Source organism: Rhincodon typus, chromosome 1, assembly GCF_021869965.1.
Source record: "Rhincodon typus isolate 14 chromosome 1, sRhiTyp1.1, whole genome shotgun sequence".
NCBI classification, from domain to species: Eukaryota; Metazoa; Chordata; class Chondrichthyes; order Orectolobiformes; family Rhincodontidae; genus Rhincodon; species Rhincodon typus.
Window position 1 is genome coordinate 74854092 of NC_063332.1, and position 14991 is coordinate 74869082.

The 14991-nt window shown below is 40.1% G+C and overlaps 1 protein-coding gene across 2 annotated transcripts in view; it reads left to right on the forward strand.

Moving 5' to 3' along the window:
- Nucleotides 1-14991, forward strand: part of aasdh (aminoadipate-semialdehyde dehydrogenase) — a 38836-nt gene that overhangs the window by 6722 nt on the left and 17123 nt on the right. For both annotated transcript variants that reach the window (XM_048598947.1, XM_048598940.1), the window contains exons 4-8: nt 2872-3064; nt 7370-7614; nt 7991-8097; nt 9291-9463; nt 13932-14151. In XM_048598947.1, coding sequence (XP_048454904.1) covers nt 2872-3064; nt 7370-7614; nt 7991-8097; nt 9291-9463; nt 13932-14151 — 938 coding nt within the window. The remainder of the gene's footprint in view (nt 1-2871; nt 3065-7369; nt 7615-7990; nt 8098-9290; nt 9464-13931; nt 14152-14991) is intronic.

The following is a 14991-nucleotide window of genomic DNA, read 5'->3' on the forward strand; positions in this document are numbered from 1 at the left end:
AATGGCCTTATGATGATTAAAGTTGGGTGGTGGGTGAGATGCAGCCTACAAGGTTGGGAGCTGTAATTTGATTTTAATTTTATTTTGATTTTAATTTTATTTTGATTTTATTATCACGTGTACACAAGTACAGGAGTACAGCGAAAAGTGTACAATGTCACTACACAAGGCGCCATCTTAGGTATAAGTACCTAGGTACAGAAACTTGACAAGGTAGAAAGATAAAACCGAGTTTAAAAGTTAAACATTGCAGAAATTATAGTTTAGCATAAAATATACAAAGTAAAGTTAAAAGTTACACATTGCAGATGTCTTTAGTTTTAAATTCAAACATTACAGTCTCTCATATGCTTAGCTATGGCAGGAGCAACTTCAAGGAATCGCCTCAAGACCAGAGGTCCATACTGAGACTATGCTGGGCTGAGAGCTCACTATGCCAAGCTAATTTGGGGCAGCAGGAAAGGAGGACGGTTACAAAGGATAGGGGAACAGTTTTAAACCTGACAACCAACCTTACTGTACACCTTGGGAGTTACCGTTGACCAGAAACTCAATTGTACTCACCATATAAACACTGGCTACAAGAGCAGGTCAGAGACTAGGAATGCTGTGGCGATTAACTAACCACCTGACTCCCCAAAGCTATTCATCATGTATAAGGCACAAATTAGGAGCACGATGGAATACTCTCCACTTATCTGGACGAGTGCAGCTCCAACAGCACTCTGTCTACCATCTAGGACAAAGCAGCCCACTTAATTGGCACCATATCTGTTCCCTACACCACTGACACTCAGTAGCAGCAGTGTGTACTACCTGCAAGATGTTCTGCAGAAATTCGCTGAAGATCCTTAGACAGCACCTTCTAAACGCATGAGCACTTCCATCTAGAAGGACATGGGCAGCAGATTCATGGGAGTATCACCACCTTTCAAGTTCCCCTCCAAGTCACTCAACATCCTGACTTGGAAATATATTGCCATTCCTTCACTGTCGCTGCATCAAAATCCTGGAATTCCCTCCCTAAGAGCATTGTGGGTCTATATACAGTTCTGGACTGCGACTCTTCAAGAAAGCAGCTCAAGCCCGCGTTCTTGAGGACAACTGGAAACGGCCAATACTGTTGGCCAGCCAGCAATGCCCACATCCTGCAAGTGAATTTAAAAATAATAAACCTAAATGGGAGCCAGAAAAACATGAAGTCTCTGAGATAATAAATTTGTTGCAAATGAATATTGGATCTCTAGCATAAGACTGCATATGTTGAGTTTCTATGCGGGGGAAAAAAGGGGTGAATTCTATTGTAATGAACACTGTCAATTGTTAAATTTAAATCTGCCACACAGTGAGAAGCGCAGTAACTAGCGGGTTAAAGTGTTCTAGATTTGTGTATTTGCAAAGGAAATGCGTTTAGACCTTACAAATCTGTGGAAGGTGTGGAAGTGTCAGTTATTAAAAGAAATCTTTTCCAACTTATGCCTGTTGTCTTGCACCAATTTAATATTGTCTAGTAAATTAATTATTTTCTTGTGTGTTGCGGCTCTCGCATTTGAAACTTTGATGGTATTGAAGACATTGGTGAAATGTTTTAATTGTGATTTATGTGAGTCCATAGACCACAAGGAAAATCTTGTTACAATGTGACTTCATCGAATAACAAGTGAGCTGAAAAAGTAGTCCTTGAAAATATGACAAGAAGAACTGTTGGAAGAAAATATTTTGTGCCCTACCACGGAGATGATGGGGATCATGAGTTGGCATTGAATTGGAATGAAAGGGGTGTTACGAAAATGGATTGTACCTTTTGAACTTGCCTTTCAAAAGGTTCATACATGCAGGCTATGTTTCACAATGCTTTTGAGTCATGGTGAAGTTGGCTAGACTCCATTAAATTTTGGAGGGCTGGAAATGCCTATCCTCCCAATAGAACCAGCCAGACCAGGAATGTGTAATTCTGGCTCTCACCCTTACCTTGTGCCAGTTACAATTGAAACCACTCAAAAAAAATGGGGATGGGATTCTTGGAATCCGGTACCAGTTGCCATTTTTTAAATGGATCCAAACCCTAGACATAAGATCAGTGTGGTGGAGAAAGAGCATTTCTTTTCCCTGCAGTCCTCCATTGATAAGGGGAAGACTCAAGCAGAACAATTTTTGCACAGTAAGGCTTGTCCGCCTCCAAATTAGAGGATACCTTGCAATGTGTATAATAGACACAGAAAATAATCCCAAACAAAATTTTCAGCTCTGCAAAGAGAGTTGGCCTAAAGGGTACTGAGTCCTAGTCTTATCTTTATAATCCTGACTAACATCAGGTCATAACTTTATACAGTAGGTGACCAGTTTGTTGAATGAATTGCTAGGAAAGGTGGTTGAGTCCAACATATTGAGTGTATTTAAGGTACAGCTAAATATTGATTTCGTAATATGTTAGGTTTGAGAATCTGGAAAGATGAGCACTGTTGGGTTGAAGGTCTTTTTCTCATCTGCCTTGATGTCTTGTGCCTATATCATTGGTTAAGCTACTACTTCAAGAGGTTTCTTTCGGTTAGAACAGCTTTATTAAATCATGGATGCAGCTAAAATAGGTTATAGTTTGGATAAGTGGGCGCATAAGACCAGATTGGAACAAGAGCTCTATTACATTCACATTGTTGCATTAATAATTTATTCTGCAAGTAACCAGTGCTTTTTTTTTCTTCCAATTTACATAATCAATCATTGTCCTGATCGCAACTTTTGTTTTAACAGCATTTACTGTGACTTTTTTACTTTACAATGCAGTATAGACAATATCTTCAGAATTGTGAACATGTATAACTTGTTATTTTGCTTTATTTATACTATTTGAAGTTTCTTTTTGTTTTGCAGAACTATTTTCAAGGTTTCATCAGACGATGTAATTTTTATGGCTTCCCCTCTGACCTTTGACCCCTCTGTTGTTGAAATGTTTGTTGCACTGTGTAGTGGAGCTACACTGCTCATTATTCCCCCAGTCATTAAAATGATGCCAAAAAGCCTAGCCAATGTGCTTTTTAACCATCACAAAGTCTCTATTATGCAGGTACGGTGCTAAAGGTCAATTAGAGATTTGCATATTACATGTTTAACAGAACATTACTTTAGGAAACAGTTTGTTTACAAAAGTAACGTTTTTCTGACAGAGGAGCTGAGGTTTCAGTAGCTGACTAAAATAAAAAGGTAAATAGAATACTGACAGTTGGTAATGCATATACCTAGTGTGGAACTGAGCCGTGAGGCCAGATTTGACTGAACTAGGGGGACTCCATGAGCCTTTAAAAATGGTAGCATCCTTCCGATTGAAGACATCCTCATTGGTAAAAGCAATATGGTCAAGTCTGATAGGGCGGCACGGTGGCTCAGTGGTTAGCACTGCTGCCTCACAGCACCAGGGACCCAGGTTCAATTCCACCCTCGGGCAACTGTCTGTATGGAGTTTGCACGTTTTCCCCGCGTCTGCGTGGGTTTCCTCCAGGTACTCCGGTTTCCTCCCACAGTCCAAAGATGTGCAGGTTAGGTGGATTGGCTAAGCTAAATTGCCCGTAGTGTTCAGGGATGTGTAGATTAAGTGGGTTATAGGGGGATGGGTCTGGGTGGGATGCTCCAAGGGTCGGTGTGGACTTGTTGGGCAAAGGGCCTGTTTCCACACTGTAGGGATTCTATGATTCACACATGCAGACATAGAATGGTAAGCTGCTAGGATATTGACAAGTACTGCGAAGATTAAATAGGTGCAGTTCTCATTGCTGCAAATGGATTGAATCGGCAGTGATGACTTTATTAACAAGTTGTAAAAGTTTCTGAATGGCTCCAAAAGGTTTGTTTTCCTTGTGCAGAGCTCAGCCAGGTTAAGTTTTGAAATCAGAAGTTTTACTCCACAAATGAAGGTTTGTGCTGGACCAGAAGGGGAGGTGATGGAGTAATGGTAATGTCACTGGGTTAGTAATCCACAGCCCCAGGTCAATGTGAAGTTTGAATTCAGTAAAAATCTGTAATTAAAAGCTAGCCCAGTGGTGATCGTGTAACCAATGTCGATTATCGTAAACATCCTTCTGCTTCAGTAATGTCCTTGAGGAAAGGAAATCTGTCGCCCTTACCTGGTCTGATTTACATTTGCACTGTGGTTAACTCTTAACGTCCTTCTGGGCAATAAATGTTGGCCTAGTCAGTGACACCAGCATCCTATGAATGGTTTAAAAATAAGACTAAAGTAGGGGGTGGGTTTTGAGTTACAAATTGGAAGGGCGTATCTTTATGACTCCTTCAATTATTCCTGTCTTCCCCCAGCCAGGTGGGACATGGGGCAGATTGTTAGGTTTACATTTACTGTAGTGAAGGAACAAAGTGGGGGAAAAAAATTTACATTGTATCATCCCATGTCTGGATGATAGTGAAAGGCAGGGGCACAAACATGAGGCCAAAGGAAGGGGATCTGGCTAGTAGCTTTCACAGCAACTACAGAATAGAGCAGAAAGGAGCACCTAGAAGAGGCAGTATTAACCTGATGGTGTACCATCTCCAAAACCATTATCTCACCATGACCGAGCCGTGGTGAAGGCTCTAAGTTTCAAGAGATGTTTGGAGAGATACGTGCTATTGTGAGGAAGATTTCACATTGCACTCGAACCAATTCGCAACTGCTGCCTGTTGCAATGAATCTCACTGTGGCCCTCAGTTTCTGTTTGCAGATAGCATCTCAATCAGCTGCCCAACAATGAATCACTCTGGTGCGGATGTATTTCGTTGCTTGGGTGAGAGAATAGATCCCCTCTCCCATAGGTGTGATGTCATGGCAGCAGAAGCCCAAGAGCATCACCTCTGCAGTTAGTTTTTCACAAGTTCAAGGAATACTAGATTTTACCCAAGTAGCTATTAGGGTACCACTGCAGCAGCTGGAAGCATCTGTGAATAGAAAAGCATTCCACTCCAATGAATGTTTAGGTAGTTTGTGACCACGATAAGACCTTGCACAAATGTGCATGTTTCTGCAGGAGCTGCCGTGATCATTTCATTCTGAGGTACTCACACCTATTGTGCCCTGTCCAGTCCAAACTCTAGGCTTCTGGGGGATAAATGTAACCATTAAGAAGTTGATTGAAGGTTGTCTCTCAACATTTATATTAACAACAGCTGTTTGCAGGCAAGGGTCATATTTGAACCGGCCATTCTCATACTTGTGTACAAAAATATTAAGGATAATTATCGTTTGATTCATACTCTGTGACATGGTGTAATGGAGTGGATTGACATCAAAGGTCTTGTAGTGACTTCTCTACCAAAGTTACTAGAGGAGAAGGACCTCATCATGGTTGTGAGCTAAGGACAGGGAAGAAAATCAGTTAATTGTTTACCTAAAGATTCCAAAAGGCAATGTGGTCATAAGTTTATAAGTCTCTAGAAAATGAATTAACGTTCCTCTCTTGTCCCTCAAGTATTTATTTGCCAAGTATCTGCCCTTGAATCAATTGATAACAACCTTCATTGGGTAGCCTAGGTACATTCTGGATAATCTTCAACTACTGCCAAACCTTAATTTACATTCAAAATTATTTTACTTATCTGACTGCTGTTCCTCTTCTGCTCTTAAACATATGCTGCCTTTGATTTTCAGGTTTGATGTAAAACGTACTACACTTTAGTTTGTCTTTCCATCTTACTATTTTCCATAATTCAAAAAGCCATTCTTTCAGAATCTTCTTGTTAGTTGTAGATATTCCCAATTATTATAACATTTCATGGTGGTCAGGTGACAAATTTCACTTAATTATTATTCTTGTGTGACAGTGTAAACTTCAGAACTCTAATAACTTATTGAATCAGAGATAGTAGGAACTGCAGATGCTGGAGAATCCGAGACAACAAGGTGCAGGGCTGGATGAACACAGCAGGCCAAGCAGCATCATAGGAGCAGAGAGGCTGACGTTTCGGGCCTAGACCCTTCATCAGAAAAGGGGGAGGGGAAGGGGGTTCTCAAAATCAAGCCAGCTGGAAATAAATATTTATTATAAATAAAGATTTTCTGATGAAGGGTCTAGGCCCGAAACGTCAGCCTCTCTGCTCCTATGATGCTGCTTGGCCTGCTGTGTTCATCCAGCCCTGCACCTTGTTGTCTCTAATAACTTATTGCTGATTCTTTCAATCTGTTAACTCCTTTGTATAAACGGTTTCCCAAGATGAAAGGGATAAGGACAAGCTGTTATAAAGGAATTAAAGGCAGCATGCAAATTAACCATCTCTGGGAAGAAGGCGTTACGGGAACATGAGCAAGCTGTTTTCTGAGAGAGAGGAGATAACATTGCTTGATAACCTGCTGCCTCATGACGAATGGGCAATTACTTCTGCAGGCAGCCTTAATGTCCTGGAGTAAAGGGCTTAATTGTGGGACAGCCTGTTTCAAGCAGGCAGTTAAGGCTGAATTTAACAAGAACGGGGGAGCTACTTCTGATAAGGCAAACTACAGACTTGAGGTCTCCAGAAGTATTGTAAATGTTGGGGATGAAAGAATCTATTGAATTATCAATCATGTCAGACCACAAATTTGAAAGAGGAAAATTGTAAGAGTCCAACACCAGAACAATTCAGTGGCAGAACTTTGCAGAAGTTTTGACACTTACAGAGATGGATACTCTTGGTGGAATCATAGCCAGATTCCACCATTAATTGGATTATAGCCAAGTTGAATTGTTAGCCTTAACTTGCTTACTTGAGGGGTCTTATTTTGGGTGTTACATGTAATAAAGTTTAAATCATTGTTTTAGTAGTTGATTGTCTGTGAGATTTCTTATTAAGTGGCCAGATTAAAGATAACTTGTGGTGATTTATCCGCGACTTCCCTGTAGTCTTTTCTAAAACCAAGATGCTTCCACTACTCTGTTATCTCAAAATCACTACCCGGAACGTATATATCTTCTGAAAGTACATCTCAGGATGTTGCTTGTCCGTATTACTATTTTTGCACAACATGGTCTCAGTAATCCATCCAACCCTAGATTCTTCTCTTGTATTATATCCTGCAAACTGCAATCATTTATCTTCTATCCCCCTGCCTGATTGCTAATTTATTTGCTCTTATAGTCTACATTGAGTAATGTTTGCAACTGGTGATAGTGTGAGGATAGGCTTAGCTGTGATGTCCACTCCAGTCAACTCGTGCACTGATATTGCCTAAGATTACAAAAGGGAATGATCACTTGGGAAAGAGGAGGTTGCTAGAAGTTTGGAACTGGAGCCTGCACTGTCAGGAAGGAGGATGGAAAATTTATGGGAATTAGGAACAGTAAATAGGCACCTAAATATAGTTTACAGAGGTCAGTCTTGAAACGAATGACAATTTAATTTCTTTCTCTAGGCCACCCCAACATTGATCAAACGGTTTGGATCAGAAGTTTTAACATCAGTTGTTCTTTCAGCCAGTACTTCGTTACGTGTATTAGCAGTAGGGGGCGAAGCATTTCCTTCACTGAGTGTACTCAAAAGCTGGCGAGGAGAAGGAAACAAAACTGAAATTTTCAATCTTTATGGGATTACAGAAGTATCAAGTTGGGCTACATACTACAAAATTCCTGAAGAAAGCCTGCATAGTGCTACTCAGTTGTAAGTTTGTTTAATTTCTTCTACAAAATAAAGCTCACGATCTTCCCAAGAACACTTCACAGTGAATTAATTTAGTTCATAGTGTCACCGCTTTTTTTACATTGGGCACCAATTTGTGAGAGCAAGGTTGCCTTTTGTGCGATGAGCTGAGTATCCTATTAATTTGTTCTGGTTATCTTGGTGGGGGTTGATTATTGGCCCGGTTGTGCCAGTAGTTATGTCACCATTGTGACAACAGATATCAGTTGAATTTTGAAAGAAGCAGTCCTGCATCTAGGTTTAATTCATAAGGGTCGGTGATGTTGGTAAATCCTGTAAATAGTCAGCACTTTAACTGTGGTTTGAGAATTAATTGTTACTTGTATTTACCTTTTAGACATGAAGAGTGTGTACCCTTAGGATTCCCTCTTTTGGGAACTGTTTTGGATGTTGTGGATAACTCTGGTCAGGTAATCCAAGAAGGAAAGGGACAAGTTTTCATAGGTAATGATTTTTCCTTTGCAGATTCATAACACAAAAAATGTTTCTGACTTTTTTTCCTCGTGGGAGGGTAGAGGTTTTAAATAAAATTCTGAAAAATCTCAGTAATTAAATATGCTGTTTGGTTATGTTTAAATTTTACTAGCTTGGACTATAACCTTTTTAAGATTAATGGGAAGTATTTTTTATTCCTTCCTGAAGAAGTGTATTCTTGCATATATTTTCAACTTTGGGTTAATAGACTCCAGTAGTATTGCTATTCCTCATGCTTATCAAAATGCCAGAATCCTTCTGCAAGAAATCTCACATGTTTCATGGAGATCAGTCATTCCCTGCTTTGATTTTAAAATTAATGTTGAATGTTTATTTAGTCCTTTGATGGTTAAATTTCTAAAATAACAACCCCAAAGTAGTAAATGCAACAAAAGCGGAAAATGATAAATTAAGAAACATTAAATGAAAACAGGCTAACTAATATATGGAATGGATTAGATAGCTAAGAGAACACAATTCTGTAGCCACCTTGTTTCAACATGCACTCAGAAGTCTAACTGAATTTTTAACCAAAGAGGTAAATAAACTTTTCAATTCCTTAAATAGCTTGTAATTTTGAAAACCTGCAAGTGCACCTGGTGTGGCGTGAACTATATTTGATATTTCCAGAAATGAGACAAGAAAATATATATTTAGTTCACATGGATATTTATTTTATAGCTGTGGGTGTATGTTTGACAAAATGAAGGAAGCTCTGAGGAGCAGGCTTCAACTGTGGAATGGGCTCCAGAGTGTCATAAAAGTACATGACTCTACACCAACAGAGGGGGCTGTCTGGTTCTCCTTTGCTTTGGTTGCAACTCTACAGTTGCTAAGCGAGAATGTGTTAGCAGCATGACAGTCTCTGTCCTTTTTCTAAAAGACCAAAAACATTTTCAACTACTTAATTGCTTTCCTTAGTGTTACTGGAGATGTGCATCTCTAGATAAACAGCAGGAGACCACTATGATGCTGCTTGGCCTGCTGTGTTCATCCAGCCCTGCACCTTGTTGTCTAGGAGACCACAGAATGCAGTTTTAAATTCATAATTTTGATCAGACCAAAGCTGTCAGTGACGAGTAGAGCACATTTCTGTCACCCATTCACAATTATATGACACCGATGTTTTAATTAATTATTATATATGTAATATTCGTTAACAGGTGGTAAAGAACGTGTATGTTTACTTGATAATGAAAAAACTGTGTGTCCAGGCACAATGAGAGCCACTGGGGACTGGGTAATCATTAAAGATGGACACATGTATTACATAGGACGTCAGGACAATCAGATTAAACGCCATGGGAAACGTGTGAATCTTGAAAGAATCCAGCAGGTAATTCTGCAGTTAAATCCCAGTTATAATAAATGTGATAAACATAGAAACATAGAAGATAGGAGCAGGAGGAGGCCATTCAGCCCTTTAAGCCTGCTCTGCCATTCTTCACGATCATGGCCAATCATCCAACTTGATAGCCTAATCTTACTTTCTCCCCGTAACCTTTCATCCCATTTTCCCCAAGTGCTGTATCTAACTGCCTCTTGAATACTTTATTTTGGCATCAACTACTACCTGTGGTAATGAATACCACAGGCTCACCACCCTTTGGGTGAAGAAATGTCTTCTTCTCTCCATCATAAATTGTCTGCTCTGAATCCTCATACTGTGACCGCAGGTTCTGGGCACACCCACCTTCGGGAACATCCTCCCTGCATCTACCCTCTCCAGTCCTGTTTTATAAGTCTCTACTAGATTTCCTCCCCACCCCCCCATACGTCTGAATTCTAGTGAAAACAGTCCTAACTTAGTCAATCTCTCCTCATAGGTCAGACCTGCGAATCACCCTGGTTACCTTTGCTGCACTCCCTTGAGAGCCAGAACATCTTCCCTCAGAAACAGAGACCAAAACTGCGCACAATATTCCAGGTGTGGTCTCACCAGGGCCCTGTACAACTACAACAACACATCCCTGCTCCTGTGCTCAAAACCTCTCGCAATGAGGGCCAACATACCATTTGCCTTAAAGTAACTGCAGTAATAGTTACTGATTTTTGACACAAATTAGATACAGATTCTGTAGGAATATGAAGAAGCCATGAAATTAAAACTGATCTTCCTGACTTATTTATTGAACACAAACGTGGGACTGGGTTGGGAGCAAGCTATGGATTCTTAAAATTAAAATCAGTGGACCACATGACAAGTAGGCTTCTTCATATTTAACAACATTAGGGATTTGGCAAAATATTATGACATCTGTTGAGGTTGGTTGGCTCGCCGAGCTGGTTTGTTGTTCCGCAGATGTTTCATTGCTGCGCTTGATAACATCCTCAGTGCAGCCTCTGATGAAGCGTCGGTGTGTTTTCCTGCCTGGTTTGTAAACTCTGGGGTCCATTGCGATGGATTGCCTCACTTCCGGGTTTCCTCCGTAGTGGAATGTACATGGGGTTGAGTTCAATGTGTTTATTAATAGCCTGCTTCGTGGGGTGCCATGCTTCCAGGAATTCTCGTGCTTGTCTCTGCCTAGCCTGTCCCAGGATCTTGGTGTTGTCCCAGTTGAAGTCGTGGTTCTCCTTGTCTAAGTGGATTGAGATGAGTGAGTATTGATCGTGTCTTTTTGTAGCCAGTTGGTGTTCATGTACTCTTGTTGTTAGTTTCCTTCCTGTTTGTCCGATATAGTGTTTCTCGCAGTCTCTGCAGGGGATCTTGTAGATGACATTGGTCCTATCCATGGCGGGGCGCGTAGGGTTGATGTGGGCTTGTGTGCCACTCTGATGCCCAGCGGTCGTAGAAGTCTTGTGGTGAGTTCTCACGTGTCCCTGATGTAGGGTAGTGTGATGAGTGTGTCGGGGCGTGTAAAAAAAAAAGGGCAACAACACACTGCAGCAACATGGGACTACGCCAAGAGGAGGAGGAATACCTCTTCCAAGTGTTCAAGGATAACAGATATCCAAAGAACTGGGTCAGGAGATCCCTACAGGAACAACATCAGAAAGATTCTACACGCTCTGACACACTCATCACACTACCCTACATCAGGAACACGTCAGAACTCACCACAAGACTTCTACGACCGCTGGGCATCAGAGTGGCACACAATGCCCACATCAAACCTATGACAAACTAAAGACCCACTCCCCGCCATGGACAGGACCAATGTCATCTACAAGATCCCCTGCAGAGACTGCGAGAAACACTACATCGGACAAACAGGAAGGAAACTAACAACAAGAGTACATGAACACCAACTGGCTACAAAAAGACACGACCAATACTCCCTCATCTCAATCCACATGGACAAGGAGAACCACGACTTCAACTGGGACAACACCAAGATCCTGGGACAGGCTAGGCAGAGACAAGCACGAGAATTCCTGGCAGCATGGCACTCCACGAAGCATGCTATTAATAAACACATTGAACTCAACCCCATATACATTCCACTACGGAGGAAACCCAGAAGTGAGGCAATCCATCGCAACAGACCCCAGAGTTTAAAAACCAGGCAGGAAGACACACCGACGCTTTATCAGCAGCTGCACTGAGGATGTTACCAAGCACGGTAACGAAACGTCTGCAGAACAACAAAACCAGCTTGACGAGCCAACCAACCTCAACACCCACAACCCGAGCTACAGATCTACTCCAAAACATTTAGACATCTATTCAGAATTGTCTAGTTTTCTTTTTAGATCTGATTTTCTATCAAAGCTCAATCCAAAGAGAGAAATTTTATTTGTCTTTTGAAATACATGTCCCACTCAATCAGATATTTTCTTTGGCAAGCAATTATTGCCATTTACACAACATTTTTAAATCCTGAGTTCTAAGGAAAAGTCACTTAACCCAATACATTACCTTTGATTTCTCTCTATAGATAATACCAAACCTGCTGAGCTTTTCCAGCAATTTCTGTTTTTGAATCTTTTTTACAGCATCCGCAGTTCCTTTGGTCTTTATTTCAAAATCCTGTCTTGATGGAAAGATATGACCCGAGAGCAGAAGTTAGGCTATTCAGTCCCTCGAGCCTGCTCTACTGTTCAATGGCTAATAGGCTTGTAATCTCAAATCTACATTCCTGTCCACCCCAAAAATCTTTCTATCTGTTGCTTAAGCAACAATCCACCTCTGCCTTAAAAATATTCTGCTTTCATCACCTTTTCAGGAAGACCATCCCAAAGACTAGGGGGGTGTAACAAAATTCACCTCAAATGTGTTTTAAATAGGTGACTGAATTTTTAGAGCCCCTAGTTCTAGATTCTCACACAAAAAGAAATATCCTTTCCTCATCGTGAATGGTCTTGACAGGGTATTTTATAAGTTTCAGTCAAGTTGCCTCTTACTCTTCAAAGCTTCAGCAGATACAAGCCTAGTCTGTTCAACCTTTCCTCATGACCTGCCTATTCCTGGTATTAGTGTAGTAAACGTTATCTCAACTAGCTCACATGCATTTACCTTCCTTCTTTAAATAAAATAGTCGATGCAGACTATGGTACTATAGATGCAGTTTCACCAATGCCCTGTATAATTGAAACATAAGCCCCTAGTTCTATATTCTATTACCCTTGTGATAAATGCTAACATTCCATTAGCTTTTTCAATTACTAGTTATACCAACATATTAATGTTTAGCAATTCTTGCAAAGGACACCTAGATGCCTCTGCGTTTCAGAGCTCTGCAATCTCTCAACATTTGGGCAGTCTTTTTTTCTCACTCTCTCTGATAAAATGGACAAATCTTGCATCTACAAGGTGCAAGTCAAGAGTGTGATTGAATCATCTCAACTTGTCTAAAAGAATACAGCTCAAACTCCTAAGATTAAAATAGTCCAGACCAAAGCAGTCTGCTTGACTGATAATCCATCCACCACTTTAAGCACTGACTTCTTCCGTCACTGGTGCACTGTGACTATAAATATATAAACCTCGAAGAGAAATTGCTGTAACTTATCAAGATTTGCTGACACCATCTAGAAAACCTCTTGTCACCCAGAAGCTTGTGTACCTCCAAGTTACACACCATCTGGAGTACAAGCAGTGTGGGGCAATTTGCATTTATTGGCTGCTCAGGAATGTAATTATCTAAGGCATCTGAAAATTTTAATGCTAGATGAAGGGAGATGTCCAGGCACATGGAATGCATGACCTCAAGAGCAAGGAATTACAGGGCAGGCGCTAACATTCATTTAGAGTCTGAACAAAATAATTTCTGCTGATGTCTTAGATGTCTTTTTCAATACCGTGGTGTTGGAATGACTTAACCTTAGCTGTCATGTAATCTGTTTTGTGTTATTAGTACGATAATGAAAAATAATGTCTCTACAATCTTCATTTTTTTTGAAGGAGCAGTACTAGAATTATAGCAGTGGAAATTACAAATAAATAAGAAACAAAAACGAGTCATGCCATGACAACATCAGCGCACTGTGATCCTTCAATAAATTCAGATTGCTTTTGTTGTGAATTGACAAATCAGTTTATCAAATTAGGGGAAAGTGATAGCCTAGTGGTATTATTGTTAGACTATTAATCCAGGACTCCAAGTGATATTTTTGGGACCCGGGTTCATTTGGATAGTGGAATTTGATTTCAGTAAAAATCTGGAATGCTGACTGTGAAACCATTGTTAATTGTCAGAAAAGTGCCCAAATTTGAATCTAGATTCTCAACAATATGGTTGACTCTTAACAGCTATCTGGGCAATCGGGGATCGGCTATAAATGCTGCCTAGCCAATGACAGCCGCATCCCATGAATGAATAATTAAAACAGAATGCTAAATGGTGAATTATGTATATTTTTAGGTAGCTGAAAGTTTGAAGCAAGTGGAAGCCAGTGTTGTGGCCAAATATGACCAAGTGAAGCTAATTTTGTTTGTAGTGCCCAAGGGCATTCCTAAGCTGCGTAAAGGAGAGACCACAAATTTCTGCAGGGATATCCTTCTTGATCTTGAAAAGTACCTCTCTTCCCATGAAATTCCAGATCATGTTGTCCAAATCGATTCAGTACCACTTACAACTCATGGTAAGTAAACACCAAAGTTACAATGAAATATTCTAAATCTTCTATTGTATTTATGTACTATATTTTCTCTGTCAAATGTGAGAAATGATTGGTATGGTGCATTGATATGGTATTCTAACATTTAATCTTCCTTTATATTAAAATTTAAAGCTACTGTGTGGATATTGAATTTTGGTCTCCTTCACAACAGTCAAAACCAGATTTTTTTTGTTTTTGCCTGTTTGTACTTTTGCACTTTCCATTTTCAAATTTATCTCTTATATACATCCCTCCCAAATGTTCACTTCATTGTATTGCTGCAAAAAAAAATGGAACCTAAGTTGTATTTCCTACCTAAACTCAAACTAATGGGGAAAAGTTTTTTTTTGATAATTTTTGCTTCAGTATTGTGAATGTCACTTCATAGGATTGTGTTTTCTTCAGTACTTAACTAGGTGTCCTTTGTACATTAACCGAGGCAAATATAAAACTAATCCTTTTGATAAATCTGTTTTGTGGCTTCCTCTTTATGATTATGTCTCTTAGTTTTGCATTGAAATGTGATATCAGTACATTTGCATAATGTATTATATTTTCATGTTAAGCGTAATCGTAGAGTCATACAGCATTGATACAGGCTGTTCAGTCCACCTTGTCTATGCTTACCAACAAACACCAAACTACACTCATCTCATTCACCTGCACTTGGTCCACGGCCTACTGCTCAACCAGATGCTTCTTAAATGTTGTGAAAGTGCTTGCCTCCATCACCCTATCAGGCAGCTCATTACATTTTTCCACCACCTTTTGGGGTGAAAAATTGTTTTCTCAGATCACCTCTAAAACATTTGCTCCTCACCT